The sequence below is a fragment of the Varanus komodoensis genome, unplaced genomic scaffold, assembly GCF_004798865.1.
Source record: "Varanus komodoensis strain SLA01 unplaced genomic scaffold, ASM479886v1 scaffold28, whole genome shotgun sequence".
NCBI lineage: Eukaryota > Metazoa > Chordata > Lepidosauria > Squamata > Varanidae > Varanus > Varanus komodoensis.
The window spans coordinates 3730437-3755424 of record NW_025335727.1 but is presented as its reverse complement, the minus strand read 5'-3'; the positions used below and the strand labels follow the sequence as shown (position 1 = coordinate 3755424).

At 45.6% G+C, this 24988-nt stretch overlaps 1 protein-coding gene across 3 annotated transcripts in view; it reads right to left on the bottom strand.

The window, feature by feature from the left end:
• Positions 1 to 23972, bottom strand: part of PEX5L (peroxisomal biogenesis factor 5 like) — a 51840-nt gene extending 27868 nt beyond the window's left edge. The window contains exons 1-3 of one of the 3 annotated variants that reach the window (XM_044434651.1): positions 23877 to 23972; positions 8140 to 8251; positions 14 to 223 (exon numbers count right to left, since the gene is read on the bottom strand). In XM_044434651.1, coding sequence (XP_044290586.1) covers positions 14 to 223; positions 8140 to 8251; positions 23877 to 23957 — 403 coding nt within the window. In that variant the 5' untranslated portion in view covers positions 23958 to 23972. The remainder of the gene's footprint in view (positions 1 to 13; positions 224 to 8139; positions 8252 to 23876) is intronic. The other 2 variants (XM_044434652.1, XM_044434653.1) reach the window with 2 other exon arrangements.
• Positions 23973 to 24988: the final 1016 nt, after the last annotated feature.

Genomic DNA, 24988 nt, shown 5'->3' with positions numbered 1-24988 from the left:
AGATAGCAAGTACCTAAATCCAGTGCTGACTTCTCAGGTCCTCTGATAGGGTGGATTTTCTGCTCAGCATCCACGCTGATAAGGTCTGGGTTGTCTGCCTTCTTTCTGTGGGCTGAAGCCTTTAAGCTTTCCCCTCTTGTGGAGTTTTCCAGCTTTTTCGCTTTGCTTTGGGTTTGGGAAACAGGTTCATTCAGATCCAAGAGATCCAACCCTGTTGACAAAACTATCACAGGCCCAACATGATAGCAACTGTTGTAACAATTCACTCAGCTTTGTCATGCCTCTGTCACATTTCCAGTATTTTAAAAAGAAAGTGGGCGAGTTCTTGTTGCACTTGAGTGCAAATCAACTACTTAAACTGTCAAAACATGAGCCAAACTAGATGTGACATGTGGTGAGCTGGGGAAGAGTCAAGATTTTGGTAACTGTCTGTAGTTTGTGTTTTAATTTATTGTACAGGGCTCTGATATTGCTCAATGCAGAACAGTTTTAAACATTATTTATCAAGTGGAAAAACAAACAGATCATCTCAAACTTCTCAAACTCAAAATATTTGTACTGAGTTTGTGGTGAGTGAGGGTCCTCACTTACCTACCCCAAAGAACTTATAAAGTGCTCAAAGAGCTCCAGCCATGGGATCATACAGAGATGATGATGATGATGATGATGATGATGATGATGATGGAGAAAGCATGCACACCCAGCATGTGTGATTCATGTTTCTCATCTATTGCTAGTAGAAGCTCCAGAAGGATAATTTGCTTTTGGGAAACCAGCCAAGTTTGGGGTCAAGATTAATGCTCTCCCCCACCTATTGCATTACTCTTCAAGCTGCTTTTGGTTAAAAACAAGAAAAAAGCTTGCACTTCCATTAGTATAACTAAGAGCAATTGTAAAATGTATACTACGAGACTTTAAAATGCACACTGCAAGGTTCAGGGGCAATAACCCTAAATTATGTACAGAACCTGTGATGAATAATGTAAAACATGCTTTGTGCATTGACAGTTTGTTACTCTATCATGGTTTCCTGGTATTTCTTAAATAAAATATTTGTCTAAGAGTTTAAAAAACCAGGCACACACACAACAGGGAGAGTGAAGGGTCATGCATTCAGCAAGGTCCTGTGGGACAGCCCTCTCCAGGCATGCCAGTGCAGTGAGGGCGGCACCGCTTGGTTTTCACGGGGAAACCAACCATTCAAGCAGGCAGAGCTTCCTTTGCAGCCTAAAGCACCACAATCCAGCATAAAAGCCAGAAGCATTGCAGCGACCCAAAAGCAGAGTTTTTAAAATGATAGGACTAAAAAGTCTGGTAAAATAAGGACTCAGTCCTCTCCCCCAGATGCTGATGCATGCAGGTCTCCAAACCTGGGGGCTTATGAGCATCCGGTGCACAGAGAAAGGTGCACTGGCCTTGTGCCCTGCATTTTCTCAGGGAGCCGGTTTTGGCCTTCTAGAGTCATTGCTGTGGAGGATGACGACACTGTGGGGACAGAGCTTAAGACATTGGCCGCAGCCCCCTTCCCTTCCAGCCCCCTGGCATGTCCTTTGGCCCTCCTCTGCATGGTTGCTTTGCAACCTCAGGGAGGAAGGCGGGTCTTTCCACATCAGCTGTGAGGGGGCAGGGCATGGGGGTTCAGCTTTTGGCGTTCCACCACTGGAGATGCGAGTCCTGTTCAGTACCGTATAAGCCCTAGAACTTGCCCTCAAAGGGTCTTCACCTGGAACTGAAATCTCTACAATGTAATCCCCAGGTGGTCCTCTCTTGGGAAAGCATTCCGTAACCAGGGTGCCTCCACCGAAAAGGCCCTGTCCTTAGTAGCCACCTGCCCCACCTCCTTTCACTTACAAATCCTCAAGGAGGGCAGGTGAAGAGGCATTGGGTAAAGGACGGAGGACCTGGACAAAGAACTCTGGATGTCAACACACACACAGAATATGTTCCCCATAATACCAAACCCCTGACACTGAACAGTTTCCCTTGTAATTATTTTGTGATTTTATGTCACAGATTAGGAGGAGAGTGAATATATTTAAGCATGAATTGGAAAACTTCAGCATAAAGTGTTAGGAAAACTCAAAGTTTTATTTAAAAATAGCAAAAAGCATTGGGAACATTATGTGTAATTAAATCTACCAATGCATATTCTTTGTTTGTTTTTTTGATGGAGTGCATTAACAGGAGATGCAGATATAGATAATCAGCCAGCACAAATGACAGAATTAGTGAATATAGCAGTTTGAATCTATGCACATGTTCATCATGGATTTTGCTGCCACTTTCTCTGCACTTCCTTCATGCATTTTTTAATTAAAAGAAAAGCCACAGCCAATATCTTTGGTAAAAATCTAACACCAGATAAAAGCTCTCTTAACTCCCAATTATTTTAATGGAAGGGTTTAAAGTGTGTAATCAGAGTTTGCTGGCCTTGCCCTTGGTGCCAAACCTCTGCAGGAATCATTTCAGGATTCATTAAATTCTGCCTTCTATTTATGGGCATTCATTTTATTTGCCATTTTGTATGTTGTGGGTGCAGAAGCCCTTTTACTGCAAGCACCATTTTGGTGATGCTCTCCGGACCACACTCCAAAGGTGGGCATGGCCAAAGGCGACATGGAAAGGACTTAAAATACCAAAAACGTGAGTATGGTTTTAACTTCAGATTCTTACTGTCAGTAACTAAGTTTAAGGAGGCTGAAGGAAAATGCACGAAAGCCAGGCAACCACCAAAATACCAGCAGCTGGGGAAAAGAAGAAGGGGTAGAGGGGCATGGCCTTGCCAGGACCCCAAGAGGGTGGTCAGGGACTCCTGGAGGACCAGATGTGGCTGCCAAACCTGGGGTTCTGTGTCCCTGGTGTATCCCTCGAGTAGAATGGCTCCAGGACCCCAGCCCAGTAAGGGAGATCTGAGCACTGCCGTGGTGGCGGTGTGCAAGCACGGTTCTTCTAGATCCCATCAGTGGAGGCTGGTGCTCCAAGCTCCAAGGGGGAAGGGAGTTTACTGCTGTCATACTGACTGCAGTAACTGCAAACACAAATATCTAACAGAAGCGAACTGACTGTGGGACACACATCCCAGCCAATGTGCCAAGGTTCGCAGCAACAGACCTCGCCCCAGCTCTAGCCATGCTTAGATGCAGCAATGAATGGCCCAAGCTATGGGAGAAGGAATTCCCATTCGGATGGAAAGGTGCGTCCAATGGGTGGAGAGGGACCCTGTGGAGGCTGGTGGGTCCAAGGCCAGTGCAGTACTTTGCCCATTCTGAGCATTAGTGAGAACTTTAAAGGGGCTGCCCACAGTTGCAAAGCTCCTCCGGGGACAGCGTTCAGCACCATGGACAGCCCCCCAAAGTTTAGACTCTGCCCGAGAGAGCGGTGCTGGACTGGGGACCTGGATTCACAACATTAATGTTCAGCACACCTGGGGCGACGGACAGTGCTGGTTGTGAGCTGCCCATTTCTAAGTAAGAGTGCAGCGTCGGTGTGATGTAGGGCTCATGCAGTCCTGGGACCCAGGAGATCCAGGTCTGCTCCCCACTTGGCCATGAAGTTTACTGGGTGACTTGGCGTGAGTCACAGACTCTCAGCCTAACCTACCTCACAGGGTTGTTGTTGTCAGGATAAAATGGAGAGGAGGAGGACTGTGAAAGCCACCTTGAGTTCTTTCAAAAGGAAGAGCGGGAAGGTAACGGGATGATAGATAAAAGCTTTAAATAAATAAATAAAGGTATAAAGGTGGTAGTAGCTGTGATTATGGTGAGGATGATCATCCTTTTTAAGACTCTTTAAAGTTAGTAACATATAAAAGAGGTGTGAACAAATGAAGTTCCTTAGCACCAACAAGAGTGATTTGGACATACAGTTTCACCTTTTCCGTTCTAGCTTTGTTCCACCACCATTTTGTTCTTTTGTCCTTTCAAAATAGAGAGTTCTCCCTCCTTGGCACACACCCTGTATGCACGTGTGTGCGTGTGAATGAGTGTGCAATTACAGGGCAAAATAGGTGAAAGGAAGGAATAATCCTCCCCTCTTGGTGCATCTTGGTCCTGATCCAAATTAGGGCCGTACCCAGTCACCCTAATGCAAATAAACTCTATAAATATGAAGCTCACCATTTTAATATTTCAGTTCTAGGCACAATTACTGGCACTAAGCTCGCTTCTGCTTCCGATGCATCTTTGCTTCTGAGCAGGCAGGCTTCAACTTGTGCTCCCAGCACTGACAATGACACAGGACTTCAGATCGGTGTGGCTAAAAGCCACTGATGTGATTTCATTGCTCCCTTGGCACGCGCCATTCAGATAAAGAAGGCTGCACGGTATTCTTCTCGGCAGCATTCAAAGGCTGCTGACCTAATGGCTTTGCCGATGCTACAAGTTTATCTTCACCCAGTTCAACTTTCAGCTGCTTGAAACATCTGTGTCAGTGCAGCTTAGCCAACTTGGCATATACATGGCCCACAAGAGGATTTCAGCAAGCTCATGAAAGGCACTGACTGTTATTAAGCAGAAAAGAGGATATAAACGTCATCTTCCAGATGCCCCCCAGACCCCCGAAACAGTTAGAAAAACTGGGAGGGACTGACAGAGGAGAGATGATGTCGTAATGTTTTATGGCATCGCCTTCCTTGTTGTCCTTCCAGATACTGGGCAAGACAGTGGTATGGCAAAGGAACGCTTAGATTTCACAAGGGAATTTTTGTATTTGCTGTACACCAAAAGCACAAAAGTCTGTTTTTCCAGCGATGGCCATGAAAGCAGTTTAATTAGTTGTGTGCTAACATCATGCAGATAAGTTCGATTCTGCCAAAACATCCGTATTTGTTCAGGATGAGTAAATATCTAAGAATGTATGAAGAGCTGTGCTGGACTGGATAGACACTGAACAGAATGCTGAGCTGAATATATCAGCCCGTCCTTTAGTCTCCAGTGCCAGATTTGTGCAGAATATTGTCTTATCTGTGACTTAGTGACTGAGGTGGCCAATCTGGCATGTATCTCCGAGATCTGGGTAGGTGAATAGGGAAGAGTTATCCTCTCCCATCTGTGCCCACTGGGGTACTTAGTACTACATCAGGGCAGCTTGGAAAGCCAAGGAGTGGGGTTTGCTATGGCCTACAGCGATTCTATCTCTCTAGGCTTGCTGTCTGTCTGAGTGTGGGTCTAGTGTGTTTGCATCTTGTGCTCCGCCAGGAGGACAGAGTGGGGATTCTGCTGATGCACTGCTCACGCCTGAGTTGACAGAGGCTGTCCTGGCTGAGACGGAGAGGGACATTGGCTGTCTTGTTGGTCTTGAGGGACATTGACATCCTCACTTAGGGCCCGCTGTGTGGGGTGGCTCAGGATTTCATGGACTCATGACAACTGCGGGAAGGTGCCATGGGACAGCCATGGATGTGCTAATGGACTGCAACAATGGACAATGACCCTGAGAAAGCAGCATAGAGTCATAATGAATAGTGGCCACCAATAGCCTTTTCCTCTATGCATTAGTCTCATCCCCTTTTAAAGCCCTCAGAGCTGGTGGTCTTCACTGCATCTTGCAGCAGCACTTCTGATCGTGTAACAAGTGCTGGGGAACCATCCAAATATGAGATGGATTGACTCCATAATGGAACATCCTCAGCCTTGAGTCTACGGGAGCTGAGCAGGGCTATGAAAGATGGAGCGTTTTGGAGGGCATCCATTCGCAGGGTTGGCATAAGTGGGAGACAACTTGACAGCATGGGACAACATTTATTAAGACAATAAATAATAAGTAACAGGCTGTGTTGACCGTTCCTCTATCTGAAGGGTGAAAATTTCAACATTCAGCTTCAGGGGATGACTTTCACTGCGGGAGAGAGGGAGAAAGATTGCTCTCTCTCCGCTTCCTTGACACTCTGGATAATGTCGCACCTTTGCTGTCTCACCTGATCAAGAGCAGATGGGGCCAGCAGTCATTAACAGAGCACATGCTTTGCCCCAGGTCTGGTCTCTTGCATGTGCAGTTCATAGGCAGTGGGTGACATGAAGGAAACCCCTGCTAGGCTGCCTGAGGGTTCATGGTTCATCACAACGGACTGAAGTTGCTTATGAACCAACATCTTTCATAGGGCAGCCTCCTTGAAAACGTTTCTATCAGGCCTTCAAGGGATGGCAATCAAGGGATTCGCTGGGGTCTGTCTTACAGAAATAGGAAGCATGCCTCATACCAAGTCGTCCCTTTGGTCCAGTGAGCTCCAAATAGCCTGATTCTGCCCAATCGTGGAAGCTAAGCAGGGTCAGACCTGGTGGAAATCTGGGTGGGTGACTTGACCCCTGCACTTAGCAGGCGGTTGGACCAGTGGCCTGCTAGGCTCCTTCCAGTCGTATGATTCTATGATCTCTGATCCACAATGGCTGGCAGTGGCTCTCCGGGATTTCAAAAAGCACCTGGAGGACCTGGCTCTACAGTCTCTCTGATCTCTGTAGTGGGATCTGGGCAATGAGCTTGACTTGAGTGCCATTAGCTACCTTGAGTGCCACTGGAACAAAGGAGGAGAGTCCATTGCATCATTAAATAAATTGGACAGAGGATATTCTGCAAGCAAAAGTTGCATCCTGCAACTAGAAGGGGCATCCAGAGGCCTTCCTGGGACTGGCCCTACCATTAGGCAGAGCGAGGCGGCCACTTCAGGCAGCAGATGCTGGGAGGGAAGACCCATGTGCCGCGCCGGTTGCACTGTGGCCTCTACCTGAGCCTGCTGCCTCCAGTAGGAGGCTGTTCTGGCATCAGTCCTGCCAGCTTCTCTGCATGGAACGGTTCTTTGCGCCACAAAGGCAGACATCTTGGGGCGGCCCTGCCTTCTTTCATCCAGAAGTGACCCTGGTGGCGCATGCTGGAGAAGCCAGCCCAGCCAGGCAGCTCCAGGCAAGCGTGCTGACTGTGCGGTCCCGAAGGTCGTGCTGCTCAGGGGCCACCCTTCCCCTCAGGCTACTCTGAATTCTGGAGGGCAGCAGTGCCGTTTACTCAGCAGAAGAACAGCCCTCCTGGGTCAGGCAAGTGATGCAGGCGGCCCAGAAGCGCTGCCAACAGCAGATCTTCCAGGAGCGGGAAGTGTTCCATGGCACAGAACTCCAATACTTCAAGGCATCCTAAGGACAACTACTTGCTTCTTAACTGACGTGCCTCAACCAGTTAGCAAAAAGCCACTGAAATGCCTACACTGACCTTCAATCCTCCTCTTCCTACTGCTGCTGCTATTGTTGTTACTGGCCGTTGAATTGCATGCTAATGGGTTTTCAAAATTTCTGGAAATAATGATTTGTCTATGGCAGTAAGACGTCACTGGGGAGAGAAGGGAGCTGATTGGAGGTTTTAGAAGAAGGAACCAGTAAGAGGTTGCAGGACGATGTTGTGGCTGCAAGTAGACCTGCTAAGCGTGCAATCCTGTGTATGTTCACATACAAAAGCATCCTACAATTCCCAGCATTCCCCTGGCAGCAATTCCCAGCATTTCCCTGTGTACACAGACATAGGATTGTGCCTTCAGTAAATAAATGCCCAGAAATGAGACAGTTCTGTTGAGGCAAAAAAGCAAATGAGGAAGGTACAAGTGAAAGGGGACTATGGTGGAAAGGCTGAATAATGTCAGGATCAAAGTGGGGAAAGAGGGCTCCAAGGAAGTCCAAAAGAAGCTGGACATGTGCCTCATTCTCCCCTCTGTTTGGGCAGTTTGACCACCAATTAAGCCATGTTAGCCCTACCCAATTAAAACAATCTGCATCCATTTTATCAGGATTTTGCTAGACAGTTGTAGCTACACAGAAAGGGCAATATCTAATACTCCTGCTGCACTTGTGGAGCTCACCTCTAGGGCAACTGAAACCATGGCTTCCTATAGCAACCCCAGGAATGAGCAGAAACGCTCATTTCTGGAATGGGACTGGCCAGCAGAGTTCTCTGCTGGGATGTCCAGTGCCCTGCCTAGTTCCAGAAATATTTGTGCTCATTCCTAGCATAACTGCAGGAATCATCACTTCTTCCGGGCTTGGAGTGGATCCCACTGGAATACAGACAGCACACATTACTGCCCTAAGCTTCTGAGGGTCTGGCAAGCAGCAGACAAGTTTGGAGAGCAACTTTGGTTGGGAAAGCAGCAGAACATTCCATTACCTGCTGTATTGGATGTCACGGGTCGTGCAATGGCTTCTGATTTGGTTTCGCAAAGGAAGTCATCAATGGAGGGGCTCAGAAGCGGTCTGCTTTCTTGTTGCTCGTTCACCAGCTGGTGACAGAAAAGCAAAAGGAGGTGTGTGCACATGTCACTGCATGGCTTGACGTGCATAAATACTCTAACAACATCTTTTAAAATGCAAACCAGGATGGATTTAGCCATTGGCTATGAGGCAGCACATTAGAATCATATGCTATCAAGCAATACCTACACTTGACTTTGGATTTCAGTGTTGCATGGAATTTTCCTCCTTTGGAGGACAGGTTTCAATTCATTTTTCAAAAGGTGTGTCTTAATCTGAGTTGGAGATCATATGCAGTTCTGTGCAGTGCAATGCTTCAGTAGCTGGGTGATACATTCGCCCCTTTGTATTTATTCACAGTTTTCTGCCTGGTGATGGTCAGTCAGGATTGTAAGAGGCCCTTGGGTCTGGATGAGCCTTCTCCAGCGTGGTGCCCTCCCCCCAGATATATTGGACTGCCACTCCCAGTCTTTTTCAGATTTGCAGTCCAACGCATGCGGGAGTAAAAAGTTGGGAAAACGGATCTAGATGGAGAAACTTCAGGAAGTCCTCCAACTCAGGCTGGAAAAGACAAGAGAAGATACAGGGCCAGAGACAATCCAGTGGTTCTTCCCTGCACTGGAACCACTTGGCTGCATGAATGCGGAAGCTGAACCAGTGTAGTGTAGGAACATTTTGAGTGGCCCAAGAGATCAACTAATGGGCAATGAGCCAGCACTGCAGAGGGACAGGGGTTAGTCTCACCAGTGGCTGTAGGGGCTGTAGGAGGCAAACTGACCCCTGTGGAAAAGGAAAGATTCTAGCAGAACAATGTAACAAAGGGGTCTGGATGCCACCCCAAAAGTCCTGAACAGGTGGGAAAAAACCCTAAGGCACATGTACTCTGCCAAGCAGATGGTTTTTGCTGTCAACTTTGGCAGAGCTCATTCCCTGTTACAGGGACATTAGGTCCCTGAAGGTCAGGGATAATGGGAGTTTTAGGTCCATAACATATGTAGACCCAAGACTAGGAAGAGCTGCTCTATTTGGGGTGGGGGCAAATGACCTTTACTCCAGCTCCCTGCGACCAACGGGGGATCTGTTTCCAGTAATCCTTTGCTAAGGCTATGAATGGCACAAATAGGATTTGTACAGTTTGTTGCACAAGACACACACACACATGCAATCAATAACAGCAAGGGCTGAGTGTGCTGGCAGCATTCCCACAAGCCTGAGGCTTGCATCTGTATCCTTCTGGATTTATCCAACCAGCAGTTGGCATATCCTTGTACAATCCCACTGTAAAATGTTCTCATCCATCTTGTTTCTGTAATGCCCTTTCTTTCAACCTGCTTTTGTCTTTTTCTTTCCCATCTATATTTTTGCTTCACATACAGAGTCATAAAAAGATTGCATAATTCAATAAATGAATACATATCACACTTATCCATGGATCTTGCGAAGGTTATCTGCAAAAAGATGTAGCAAGTCCACTATTAGTATACAACTGGATGTTCACCCTAAATTTATTGGAGGCTGCTGCCACTGCTTGGACTTCTTAAAGGAAGACTCTGTTGGGAATGAGGGAGGCCGTTGTCGGTACACACGCCAGGGCCATGCTGTTCTGGGTTCTGAATCAGGGAATGAAGTGTGTGTGTGTGTGGGGGGGGGGGCGCTTTGGGAACGTGAGACTGAAGGAAGCAGAGGCAACTGTCTCACGGCCACTCTCCCAGGTGCTCAGAAGGCTCTGGGAACAGCCCAGATGCACAGGTGCCAGGTGGGGCATGGGAGAGTTGCTCTGCGTCAGATGCACTTGGTATAACTCTTGACCCCATGATACGGCATCAGAAGAGGAGGGCCAGCCAATCAGAGGACAGCCAGACAGAAAAGAGGAATGCTCATTTCCAGACAGGCTCTTTAGAATGGATTGGGCCCAGACAAGCACAAGGAGGCTTTCTAGAAGTTGTTCTATGTGGTTCTATATATTCAGTGGGGATTGCATCTATTGGGCATACTTTGGTGAATAAAGAACTTTTTGCAAAGAAATTGTTGCCTTGGATGTGTGAAGGGAGGAAAACATAGTACTCAATGGACTATGTACAAGATGCATTCGATACTGTATGAGGCAAGAGTTTTGGAATTCCACACCTGGGAACCGGTTCTCTGTGAATGGAGCTAGTCTGACAGAAGATCCTCAGCACCTTCATCAAACTGTTACTAGGATGCTTTAGGAGCAGCCACAGTGAAAGTTGTGTAGACCAACACACATGCGTAGTGGAGACAAGATCTATCAGGTACAAGGGAGAGAACTGCCTGGCAAATATAGAGCAGGGGTGGACAGATGTCAGGTTTGCAAGATATCCCTGCAGGTTGTGTGCGTGTGTGTTGGCTTGCTTGTTTTATAAATCTCCCAAGGTTGACCAGTTGGAGTCCTGTGCAAAATAATAGCCCAGGGAAGTCAGACACCAAGTGGCATTAAAGGACAGGAGACCTCTGTTCACACAGCTCAGATCAAGAATTTGTTTCCAATAGCAGAACCGAACTCCCAGTCCTTCCACACCAAAGCCCACATCTGCTTCTCCCTGCAGCTTTCTTCATATCAGCTGCCTAATTTAAAGGGCAGAGGGAAGGCATGTTGTTGCTGCTGAAGAACTGGGAGTCACAGGCCCTGCTGATCTACTCCAAATCACCCAGACCTACCAAGCAATCCCAATCTGTCTTCTGCTCAGTTGTGAGATGGATGCATGGATGGATAGAGGTGCACATTGGTAGGAGCTTCAGGAAGAATAAAAGGAAAGACTCCTTTATATGGTGCAAGGTTAAACTACGGACTTCATTACCACAAAATGCAGTGATGGCCACCAATTTGGACGGCAATTCCTGGAGAATAGGGCTATCCATGACTACTAGTGCTTATGGATATATGCTACCTCCAGTATCAGAAGCATGAGTGCTTACGCTGTGGAACATAGGTGGAAGGGTGTCCTGGCACTCATGGCCTACTTACGGAGTTTCCAAGGGCAACTGGTTAGCCACTGTGTGAACACAGTGATAGCCTATGTTGGCCTTGGTCTGTGCCAGCATGACTCTTCTTAAATTCAGCATCCCTTTCAAACTCAAACTGTCCTCAGACTCACACCTACTTGGACATGGGCCATGGGAATGAGAGTGCTGGATTGGAGAAAGCGTCTGTCACTCAGATGTGAGAGCACCCAGAGAGGTCAAGTGGGAGAAGGGACAAGCAGGGAAGTTCCAGATTATGGATTCATAAAGAGTCTGGACTAAGATAGTGAATGTTTTGCAGCACTGGGTCTTGCAACTATGTTCTGAATCAGCAGCTCTGGTTCATATACAGGAGTGTGTGCTCATCCGAGCCATGGGGGTGCATCGCTCACTTCAGTGTCAGGAAATGCCCTGTGCATGCAAAGAGAGCCAGTCTGGTATAGTGGTTAAGAGCAAGGGACTGGGACTCCAGCGATCTGGGTTCGAGTCTGCATTCAGCCATGGAGCCAGCTGGGTGCCTCTGGGCCAGATGCAGACTCTCAGCCCAACCTACCTCACAGGGTTGTTGTTGTGCTGATAAGATTGAGAGAAGCAGGAGGAGAATGATGGAAGCTGCTTTGAGTTCTTTGTAAGAAAAATGGTGGGATATACATCTAGCAAATATGCAAACAAATCTTTCTACTACTAGAAGATTTCACTATTCCCCCATCTTTGGAACAACCTCCCTGCCACAGCCCACCTGGTGCCAAAGTTGCCATCTTTTCTCTGCCAGGACACGACAGCCCTCTATGTGGAGGGCTTTAAGAACTCCTTGGCTATCTGGGGGGGGGGGGGGGGCGCAGGGAATTATCCTGGTGATTGTTCTTGCTGGGTCTTTTTACTTTATTTTTACTATATTTTACAGCCATTTTAAATTAATTTTAAATTATTCTTCCATTGCTGTTTTACCTTATTTGTATTGTGTTGTGTTGTATTCTGTCATTTCATTCATTGTTGTAAACTGCTCAAAGAGCTTCAGCTACAGGGCAATATAGAAATTAAATAAGTTGAAAAATTAAAATACTTTGAAATGAACACTTTGAATGCCTGAAGCTACATGCTTGTATCAGAACCCTTAACATAGTCTCAGGATTTAATGAGGCCTCTCAATCTATTTAAATGTTTTCATTGATTTGTTGACTTCATTTCCCATTTATTATTCAACCCATTAACCGACAGAAATCAAAGAACAGCTATACGATTAAGTTGTTTCCTTTCATGAAATTATACAACCAGGTAAGGCATTGTTTGAAAAGACTACACCCAGCAAATGCATTGCTTTATATCCTCCCACAAGGCAGCTCCTCATAGGCATCCAGTACTTATTTTAAAAGTCTGCGATTAATGCATGGACAGGTCATGCCAATGGCACAATAGCAATTTCAGTTGCTACCTAACCCAAAGCATTTTCAAAATTCAGAAAATCTGAAAAACATTTCAGTAAATTCTGAGTTAGAAAAGAATGTGCTGTAAGATCCAGGGTCTGTGCGTGAGCAGAGACACCATTTATCGCTACCATTTAGCATTCATGGGACAGGATAAATTTGGAACAGTACGTAATGGTTTGAAGGTGGATGAGTAAAGACACTCAGGAGGGCACTTTGGAGGAGATCACAGAGCTGAAGAGTGCGAAAGGCTCTTAGGAGCCATCTGTTCCTAGATCTGCCTGGGACAGGCTCAGCAATGCAGGAGGCTTCTACAGCTGGCCCACATCCAGCTGCTCCCTGGATGTCTCCCTGCCGCCTGCTACTTTTTCTATCACCGATTTGTTCCCAGCATGATGGGGTGGACTTGTGCAGGAAAGGGAGGTCGACCTCAGCACCCTATGTGATTAGTAACAGCAGGAGCAGGAGGTTAATAACCGGGGCCAGTAGCATATGAGGCTAATTCTTGCCTGCTTGCCTTGGTGGTCTGCATACACCTGAGCCCAATTCAAGGTGCTGGTTTTGACCTGTAAAGCCTTACGGGGCTTGGACCACAATATTGATTGGAGCATCTCTCCTAACTGCAATCTACCAAGACAAAACATCTGGACAGATGTTTTGTCTGAAGTGCCAGCTCTAAGGGAGGCTTGGAGGGCAGCAAGAGGGAGGTCTTCTCCAAGGCTCCCTCCCCCACCTGCGGAAAGACCTCCCACTGATGCACCCCCAGCACCAACCTTGCCAGCCCTAGATTAATGCAGTCCTTTATACTGAGGCTTTTAAGGATAAATGGGCCTGAGGGGACTGCCCATCCCAGGAATTTTTTACAAGGCTCTTCTTCATTGCATGCTTTTTAACATGTTCTTAATGTTTCTGCTTAAATTGTTGATAAGATTTTATAGCATTTTATAGTATTTTATTGAACTGCTTTCAAGAACTGTTGTAAACTGCCCAGGGGGCTCTGCTTATTGGGTGGCATAAAATGAAATAACAACAACAACAACAACAATTTATTAATAAATAAATGGAAAATCATTGAATTAATACATTCAATAGTAATAGTTCTCACCAGCAGCACAAGCCACCAAACAGCTGTTTGCAGGGACAGTGAAGTTTAAATGGGGATGAACAAGATACCTGACAAGAGAGCATGCCAAGAATAGCACGGTATCCTGTACCCTCAATGGCCAGTGCTTTAGGAGGCTCTCCTAGCAAAGAGGAATTGGTCCTGGAGGCTCAGTGCTTCAGTGTCAGAAGCTGTATGGCCAAGTACATCAGACACACAAGCAGGAGGGGCGCATCCTGCATGTGAGTGTCCTGGTGCAGCTGGTTGGCCACTGCGCGAGCAGAATGCCGGACTGGACCTGATCCAATCCAGCATGGTTTTTCAGACACTCTTCTAGCCACACTCAGGAAGGCTGTCTTCCAATTTTGTGCCAGGAAGAGAGCATATTTTGAAGAATCTGTGGTTGGGTATCTAAATTCTCTGCACAAAATTGCACTTCCTTTCTGTTCCCAAATCACCACCATCATCTTCAATCATCATCATTGCACTGCATTTATATTCCACTTTTTTTCCTTTCGCAAGGAATCCAAGGTGGCTTATAAAGTTTTCCTCCTCTGCATTTTATCCTTGCAACAACCCTGTGAGTTAGGCTGAGAGTAAGTGACCGGCCCAAAGTCACCCAGGGAGAACTGGAGCCCAGATCTAGAGAGTCCAGTCCAACACATTAACCACTACACCACTCTGGGTATTTAAATACATGTGAATGACAGGGAGATGCAATCCCTGGTTGCAGAATCTGGTCGAAAACGGGAAGACGGGACCTTTCTGTAACCTCAGCCTCACATGCCAGCAAAGCAGACACAGGTAGCTATGCTGAGATCACCTTCAAGGATTTTTTGCGCACAGACTAAAACAGCTACTAATACAGATGGAATTTGCTTTATTTAGACCTTGCCAGCCAATGCAGGATCCTGCTGTGTGGAAGCTGTTGCTTCACTGAAGCAGCTGCATGGCTTTTGCATGTGCAGCCTCTATGTGAGCCGGAGCAAAAGCGGTTTTACTGTGGAACTCCAGGCAGGCCCATCTGGTCTACCCTCCCGTGTCTCCCATCTCCTGGGGAATAGGCACCAGGAGCTGGAGCTGTCACAGGCAAATTCCTGTTTCTTCAGCTAATTGGCCCCCAGAGAGATGCAGTGCTCTGACACCAGACAGAATTTCCTGTGTGATTTGCCCATTGTGCTATTCATAACCGGAGCAGAAGCAAACAGGCTGCACATGAGTAAGGAACAGATCCAAGCCAAGTGAGCTGGGAATCCAAAACTCTCGGTTGTTGAGGGAGGTTCAGGGGAGCTGGAATGTTTTCACCTAGATGCAGAGAATCTGCACAAGCACACAGTGCAAAGGTTTCAATGCACACTTGCATCTGCAAAAGCTTTACCATTCCCTTTCATACAGTGACAACCCCAGGCCTATCCAGGTTTGCACAGTGCGTGGATGGAGAAAACTACGTGCACTAGGTCCTTTTCTAAGTTAGAGCATTATAGTGTAGGCATGGGCAACATGAGAGTTGCACGCAACCGATCCATCTGGTTTTGTTCTGTTTCGCTGCCCTGCCACCCCCAAATGCCCATCACACTGCCACCGAATTCTGGCACCCCCCAGGAGTGGCAGCAAAACAGCTGCTTTAACACACTGTTAATCTACAGCTGAGCTCCCTTGGGGATTCCAGATTACGATGCTGCATCAGAGCATGTGTCCCTCCTGTGTCTTGTTTTAAAATGAACATGCACTTTTCTTCCTGCTGAATTGCTGCCAAAATTTCAGTGGTGGGTGATGGCTGCACCCTCCCAGTGGGTTCCAGGGTGCAAATTGGACCCTCCAAGGCTGCCCTCCTCATCCTAAAGTCTTAAGTCTATTATCATGAGCATGGACAATGCTATGCCACACTGTTTCCTGATTTGAACTTGATAACATCTCAGTTTTTTTCTGGTGAACAAGTCAGGCAACAGGGTCACCACCGGGGTTGTCCAGGGTCCTACTTTACAGAAGGCAGTCCTTCAGCTGAAGGGATTCTCTATTTGAAGGGTGCCTGGTCCAAGTCTCTTTTAAAGATAAGGAACCCTAAGATGGGAAACCAGCAGGAGCTCTGAAGTTCCCACCAACACTCTGCTCTGAGACAGCCAACTGAGCAAGCACGCGGCTCACCTGAGCAGTCTTACCCGCTAAGGCCAGATGGATTGGACTGCCATTTAAATTATGGGTGCTATGTCTAAATGTGCATCGATACATTTTAATTAGCATGTGCAAATACCTTGCAAATATGCACCCTCTTTTTTGGTGTTGCATGACTGGCTACTCCAATTACCATATATGAGGTGCTGTCTGGACTGAGCATTAAAGAAACAAGGGGCCCGCCACCCCGCAAAGGAACTCTATTTTTCTCTCCCTCTTCTTTTCCCCCATATTTTCTCTGAGAGCCGTGGCCCAGAGAGGGGCAGGTGTCACTGCAGAGCTTAAAGGAGGTGGTGGTGGAATAAAGGGCTTCTTTCCCCAGATGCGCACAGCCTTTGCTTTAAAACTACCACAAAAGTCTTTGACCAAAAGTGATCGTGGATAAGCATGTAGACGATGGCACTCCACTGCCTTGCACACTCTGAAAGACAAATTATCCCTCTGAGACCCACTGCCCACAGGCTTTAATGCCAATCCTAGTCATCCTGGGAAGCAGACGGCTAACGGCTGCCACTCAGAATTTCCCGCAATGCCCGGGAATGATGCCCTGTCTGACACTGTCCAGACACTGGGAGTAAAAATCAAACTACACATTCCATCAACTGCAGAGCATGCAGCCAAGCCTCCCCCAGCCCAGATCCTTCTGCTTTCTTCTCAAGCTTGAGATTGGGACCGAGGGGAAGATTAAGCCTTCACATCCATTTGGTTCCTGAAATTCTTTCTTCCTAACGTGGGCATTAAAAGGAAGAACTACGAGTAAACTCTATCGACTCCAGGGGAGGACTTTAAAACAATCTCCCTGCAGGGGATAGAGCAGAATTTTGGGAAGCAAATGCTGGGCAGAGGGAGCTCATTCCCCTGTCTTGGAGCATGCTGGAAATGATGCGACTCAGGGCTGCACTTACTCCCAAGTAAAGCCAAGAAGTGGCTCAGCTTCACCATTGTCTGATCACAATTTAAAATGGTGGCTCATAGCCACCGCCACCGCCATCAAGTAAGCACCCAGTTGGAAAGGGGTATTGGCAGGGTATTTTGTCAAGGAAGCTGGCTCTGATCTTAGGGGATTGTTCCTTCCTTTGCAAGGAAAGATAACCCCGTAACTTGGACAATGTATTGAACAGAATGTCCCACATGGCTGGAAGCTGCTCCATCCTGTTCTTTGAACCCCTCACTGTTTGGTAACAGAATCCTCTCATGTGCCTGATAGCAAAGACAGCACTTTCCCCCACTTAGCCTAACAGAAGTGCAAAGATAAGAATATTTAAGTATAAAGAAAATAGATATGTCTGTAGCCTTTGTATCACTAGAAGCTGAGTTTGTTGGTTGGTGTAATTTTTAGAAAAGCAGTTAAAAACCTACAAGGCCATGAACACATGTAAGGAAAATATGTTTATAAAATATTTTTATGCAGTGAATAAACATTTGTGTTTACAGAGCATTTGGTTACTCTGGGATAGATGGATTCTGAAAAGAAAGGCACAAATGAGTCTTTATTTGAGCTACAGCCCAGAAGGATTCATATGGGTTTCTTAGCAGCAGTCAAGAAGCTAGAGATGAAATCAGATATTTAATCCCTCTAACTGCCTTCTGAGCCAGCATTACTGTTATCTTATTTGCTCTCACTCCAAAATTAGATCGACATCACATCTGAATGCAATCTTGGGATGTAACCCTATTAAGGTCCTAATTTCTTAATTTGCTTTTAAGTGTTTAGGTCTGTGTTTCATTCTCTTTGTAAAAAAATCGACATCATGCTTACTTTCATGGTTTAGAGAAGGGACACTCAGTCGACTGATACAATCCAACTGAGAAAATGTTTCCTGAAAGCCTCAGTGTGATGAAAGGAAGGTTACTTTGTGGGAAGCCCTTGGCCTTCCTCCCTCAGTGAATGTGGCTTCTCACCAATCTTGTCACCAGCTGCTATTGCTCCTCAACTTGTTCTCTCATCATTGCTGCCACTCACTTGCATGAGAGGAAGAGACCAGAAGGTCATCAGCATCTTCTGCTCGTCCTTCTCAGCACCACGGATGGCTGGGCCAGAGTGAGAGGTGGGTGAGCAAGCAGGATGCAGTGAGGCAGAGGAGAAGCCACTCCAGATGCCCCTTGTCAACAAGCCCTTCCTGTGAGCTACTGACAGGTGCCCAACCCTTGACTCTTCAGAGAGCTCAGTTGTGCTTAGGGTTGAACAAGGACCCTGTAGGGGGGATGCTGACAGATTGGCTCAGCTCAGCTCCCCAGCTTTCAGTCTACACAACCCTGACACCAGCTTGAGCCAATGCACCTGGTCTTCTGCTCTGAAATAGGACTGTGATTTGCACAATTTTTTAAAAGACAGAAAAATGCACAAAAGATGGCTTCAAATGATGGCTATTTTGTGCAGATTTTCATGCCCTTACAGAAAAAAAAAACACAAATCACACCCTGCTTTAAAAGCAGGAGCTGCAGAACGTGCACCATTTTGGGGACTCAAGTTGGCAAGGTGTGCCCACTACAAGTGCCCCCTCCCCACTACAAGTGGACGGAGTTCTTCAGTGCCTCCCATCCCCACTCGCGCTTCCCTCCACTTACGTTAATTGGACAAGTCCTGGAGAACATTCCAATTTATTCTCCCCAGTGTGCTGGGGGAGAACGCCTGCCTAAGATTCAACCACAGCTCTGACCTTAACACAAAAGACAATATTTGCTACAAAATCAGAGAATCTGAAGTTGTATATTGGCTTTTCTGTGGGAGGGAAATTCCAGATTGGCACCAATCAGGGATTCTCTGCAAATACAAACAGTCCCTCCAAGGGAGGAGATTTCTCCAAGTTGGTGCAAAAGAGGAAAGGGTTAAATTCCCCCTTCTTGTCTTCTTCAGTCCTGCTAATATTCAGCTCCTCCAGCCGATCTACTTGCATTTTTGAACATCTGCATGTTAAATGCAAGGATTCACTTGAAAGCATGTGCCATTTGGCCCTCACTTTGCTATTTTTTAAATTGCCTCCTCTTTCTTACACATGATGATACTTGACCTATTTTATATTTTGATTGTGTTTTATAGTTGTGTGCTAGGAGCCATTCTAGAACTGGCAGAACTGGAATTCTATTACTTACTAGGTCCTCACTATTTTTTACTGTTTAGATCCTGTCACCTAATCACATTACTTTCTACCAGTATTATCCTATGCATAAATCACAATCAACACAATGAAACTAGTTGGCGATTAATCTTGGCTTGGGCACAGAACTGCACTAAAGCACCTTCCTTCCAGTTCTATCATGTTAAGGCTCAATTTACACAACGTGTGGGTTCACACCACACAGGTGGTGGTGGTGGTGGTGGTTTTTAACCATCTTCACATGTGCCAATTGCATGGTGGCTCATTTCCCAAATTGCCTTCACCAGCTTTGGGTTGTGGTAAGGTCTGAACCCAGAAATGGTGGTTTGCTAGGTTAGCAGACCATCCAGAAGCCATGGCCTGTTAAACCCCAACAAGCCACCTTTGCTGGGTTTGGATGACATCAGAAGCTGTGGTGGGAGCATTCGATGTAACTGGCCGTGGTTTTTCAGTAATCCTCGATGGCTGCAGTGATCACTGTGGGCCAGATCAATGAAAGACAGTCTCCTTGTGGCAAACTCCTACAGCACAGAGACAACGTATAGAAGTGCAGCCCACTTCAGATTGTGTGGCTATTTCCCTATCAACCACAACTCCAAAGAAAAGTATAGTGACACAGGAAGTCACTCCATGGTTAAGTCCACCAATGTGATCACTGCTTATGTGCATTGCCAATAAAACATAGAAGGCTGACACAGGATAATGTCTTGGGTGTCTTCCATGCAGCAGAAGGCATGTACCTATGGATTCCAGCTTCTTCTGCTTTCCCTGTGGTATCCTATTGTGCCAGGCAAAATGTTCTCAATGAAAAGTGCACACAGACACAGTCCTTATAAGTCAGGAAGACATTTATACAACAGGGATGCAAGTGAGAAGGATTGCTTGATAAGATATAGCCAAACAGGTGCACACAATGCAGAGATGATCATTAAAAATACTCACTCATCCACGTGATTTTGCCTCCTCTTGGCTTTGTGTAGCCAACTGGTACATAACAAGAATGAAGCCAACTCAACCACAGTGAGAAAAAAGTGCACATAGACAAACATACACACAACATTTGACTTTGGAAAGCTTTAGCACACTTAGTTACTGGTGAATCGTTGCAGACAAGCAATACAAATAGGGGCACAAAGCACATTATGAATCAGATGTCACAATTTGTCTATGCGAACACCAAATCGGGTATACCAAACAAAGGAGCTGGTTCACACAGAAAGTTTTCCCTGCATGGGTTCCTCCATATGGAACGTCATGTAAGAAGATCACACCTGTGTCTCTTTTATCAGTTTTTGAGTAGTCACATTTTTATAATGGATTTCTAAAGTGTGTACACACACAGAGAGAGAAACACACACAACCCAGACATTTTTCACATGCGATGATGCATTAAGACAGACACCTCTCAGCTGAACCCATGGAGGAAAAAGTCATGCGTGAAGCTCCCTGGACACAGGACATTTCAGCTTTTTGTATATATAATGCAGCACTGCAAACCTGACAGGGGAATTTTAAAGGTGTGACTTCATCAGGGAGGTGGCAAAAAGGACGTGGGTGAAGGATCCCCACACTCAGGCTTGCCTGGCACTGATGTCACTTGCCTTTTGGCACCAGGCTCAGATGGCTTCTCGGCTGTGGAATCTCACAGCTCCAAACACCTACCTGCCCACTGCTTTCAGCTGGCTGAACTGAATGAACCTCTCTGAACTGCTTCAGTTGTTAAAATTTGGTTTTGGTGAACCAAAACTTGGTGAACTTTTAGTACATTTTACTCTTAATTCGTATTTTATATTGTATTTTATTAATTGCTGTATATTGCTCAGAGAGCTTCCACCACTGGGTGTTCTAGAAATAAAATGGACAACCACCGTGATATTAGTAGTTATTGATGGGTTAAATTCATCCAGACTTTGGCATGCAATTTCGCCTGTCTACAGGGTAGTTTGAGGCTCTGGTGATTTGCACATGCTTATTTGAAGTTAATCTGTATAGAAGAGTGGGAACTGTGGAAGTAAGAAGGAAATTTGTTTGGAATTTCAAAAGTAAGATGTTCAGAGAGGGCATCACTCATCCTGGCCATGGTAGGCAGTATTTTATGCAGATATTAAGCTTCCTTTATTTCTTTTGCCCTCAAGGGACCTCCTGCGCCAGCCCTTCCTCATGCAACCCCAGAACCACGTGGACGCAATCAATTCCAGACCGGATCAGGTCAGCAAAGCTCCTTTCCACTGGCTCTGCTGAGCTGCCTCATTTGGTTAAGGATTCTCCAGGTTCCCATTGTGCCGATGGTGGGTGCAGTCAGCTCATGAACACCATTCTTCATGAGCCCCATCGGCGAGGGTGTTCAAAGATAGGCTGGACATGCACCTGGTGGGCATGTCATGAGTGGAGCTGGCTGGAGCCGGGGGTCAGACGAGATGGCCCAGGAGGCCCCTTCTGACTCGCTCTGTTTCTCCGTTTTTATGTTTCTGTTGGATTCTGCCAAATTGAATAGTATAGAGAGCAAGCCATGCTATGGGCCCTAGATTCTGGGAATCAGAAGTTCAGAGGCTGATTGTCTCAATTTGATTGCACCTTTAAGATCTTGACTCCTATTATAATCAAGGGCCCCAGTCAGGAAATCAACTTAGAATGCATCTAACTTCAGTTACGGCACAAGCTGAAAAATAAATAAAACCACTGGACTAGTACTAGCAGCATTCTAAATTTATTTGCTTTTAAGGGAACCGTATTGCTTCAGTGGAGTGCAATTGCAAGTCGGTGTGTTATGGTTTGAGAACTGGTGATTACTACAGAGATTATCATAATGAATTACTGCCGTCGTTATTTTCAAACATTTTTGTTCCATTCAGTTCCCCCAAGAAATATAATAATGTGGAAATTAAGTACTGAATTCAATGGAACTTAGTTCCACAGAAATGGAGGGAGAGACTGTATTTCAGAGGCAGAAGGCATCCTTTGCATGAAAATAGCCTCAGACAAACCCGCAGGTGAATTGATTTCAGGGGGAAAGTGGGACTGAGAAAGACTTCGGTGGCCTGAGACCTCAGATTACTGAAGGGCCCAGTGGTCTGACTGGTTATAATGCACCTTCATATGCTTATGTGGCCAGCATCACAGACTAAATGAAGTACCTGGTTATCCAAGTCCCAAGCCAGGTTAGGAATTGCAAACTGTTCTCTGTCTAAACATGCACAGGACTGCGTCTTTGTCCAATTAGGAGTGCAATTTACACTCTCCATAGCACGTCATTTCAACTAAAAACAAAGGTCTGGTTTAACTTAAAGCTAAACTGTGGCTCATTCCGAATCTCTCCTTCTTTGGGACAACTGGAAAGAAGGTTCTGCTTCCATTTCCAATTCACTGCAGTTCAGCATTATGTCTGCATCTTAAATATTACCTGATCTTAATTATGTATTGATGCTGCTGTTTTATAAATCAGTTCCACAAAGTGCTTCTTCATGAAGAAGTTGACTTGTTTCACCAAATCAAGTTGTTTTTGTAACTTTTGTAGTATGTTTTTATTTAAATAAAAAATTTCAACCTAACCCTAACCCTAATCCTAACTCTAACCACAGTTTGTCTGGATGCAGATCTAACCTTAAACTGCAGTTAGTTAAAAATGGAAGTGAAATATTTTAATCTCCTGCGGCTGCAGTGGAAATGGACAGAGGGGACAATGGATCCAATGCCATTTCTGTAATGCAAAACCCATTTGGTGTTATTTCCAAATGAGGTCAAAGCCTCTTGTGTTGGCCACAGCTAAAACAAAGCCACTTAGTTTCTATAGAATAGATCTGTTTGTTCTGGGGTTGTGTTTGGTTTTTATTTTGCTTTATTTGCAGGAGATGCATTTTATCTCTTTATGTGTTTGCCTATAATATAGACAAAATATTCAAAATGCAGGAGTGTAACCTAAAAGTAGTATTGCCACAGCTGTATCATTTGGTGGTGGCCATTCCAGCTGGGTGCTACCTAGCGTAGCTGGGTAGGAATCAGTCCTACATATGTGGATGCATCATTTACAGACAGAACAACCCCTGGGAATATGCACAAGGGACGCAAATCGAATGCTCCTGTGGCTACGGGAGAAAGGGACAGAAACACAGTGGGCCAGTTTGAGTATTTTCAAAGCACTGCCTGCATGTGCTTGGCCAAGTGACAGACTCATTCACCAAAGGGGCAGCTACAAATGGTTTACCAACAACAATTTTTCAATGAATATGCATTTATATATACTGCACGGATAACATGAATCACATTTGACAGTATCAATCAGTTTTTGATGCTTTGCTGGTAACTGACATATGTACACTGTAGTTCCACAAATCATTTTATTTGGAACATCTGTCATGTATATATTCATTTCCCAAAATACGATATATGGCATGACTTTATGAAGTACAAATGATAGATTACTTGTATCACAGATTACGAGTTTTAAACGTATTTGGATTCTTTCAACATAATGCATTTTATAGATCATTTGTATAATTTCATAAACCACATCATCTGGGATGTGCCCCCAGAGGCAGCATATAAACCCATTTACAAATATTAAAAAGAACTGGGGGGAGATATTTGCACAAGTATTTTCTATGGGCCCAAGTTGATGACAGTTTCTGAAAACTAGAAGCGCATCAGCTGTGGCATTGTTGACCAGTAATGGCATCCTTTAGTACTTCCTCAATGGAATTTGGGAGGAAGAATGGCCATAATTAAGTAGTCCCCCTGCCCTCATTTTTTTTTTTTTTTTTGAGGCGGGGGGACAAAATTGGAAAGCAAAAGGCCCTTATTAAATGTTCGAGATCTAGAATGGCGAATGGTTGGCCTCCATGAAAATTGACATATGTCAGCTTCCTCCTTTAGATCCTACCATTCTGCCCACCTGTGATTTGATAGTAAGGAGGGGCTTTTCCTCGGCCGACTCCTCCCTCGGTATCTCCTTCATCACCATGGCAACAGCCTTATCTGCCGCCCTAGAGCTTTTCCCCTACAATAGCGAAATCAACAATGACTTGTGTCAGGAGGAAACTTAGTATACCTGCGACAGATATAGAAATACCATTATTATCATGATCATTAGCACCATCATTAATAGCAGCAGTTAAAACAGTCTAGAAATCAACACAAGTAAGTGGTGGAAGTGACGTTTTGTTGCTGAAAACACACCCTGCAAATTCTGCCATTTCCAACCTCTCTCCCCCTCCACAAACATATTTGCACAGTTGTTAATAGTGGTGGTGAAGATATACGTGTGGGTATGATGCCCGATGCCACATCTTTAGGTTGTAGGAGCCATTCGGTGTGATGCGTTGCTTCCTGGAGGGACCTGAGGGTTTCCCAAACTGGTGGATGCTGGCAGGTTTGTGCATCTTTGGACTACTGCCGTTTTAGACCTCCATTTTATAAGGCATGGCTTCTCAGGGTGAGCAGTTGGGCTACCCAACATAAACAGTGGCTAACAGACTTAAGGCATCATCTTACGCACCTTTAGACAGAAAAGAGGCTTGTAGGCACATGTTGCAAACAAATCAAGGAATCCTGCAGTCTGAGACTTGCCTCAGCTTAGGTGCCTTACATATTGCATACCACTCTCTTTAAACTTATATGAAATACGGTGCTAATACTGACCTACTGTATAAGGTGGCTGCAAGGAAAACATGCTGACCTACCTTACAAGGTTGTTAGGAGCACTGCAACAATATCAAGGTGATAAAGCATTTTGAGTACTCTAGAGCTGAGCATAAATGCATTATGTTCTCACTAACTGAATAGCAGGCCTTGACACTGAAGCTAAAGCTGTAGGACCGGGCACCATGTGTGATATTAATTGTCGCAGAGGTTAAAACACCCGGCATAAATAATTTTTCTAGCTTCAATTTGGAAAAGAACGTGACAAACGCTTTCATTGTCGGTTGACCTGAGGTGAATTCTGATACTCTGTAAGAATACTTGAATATATTCATCATGTCATCAAATTGTTGC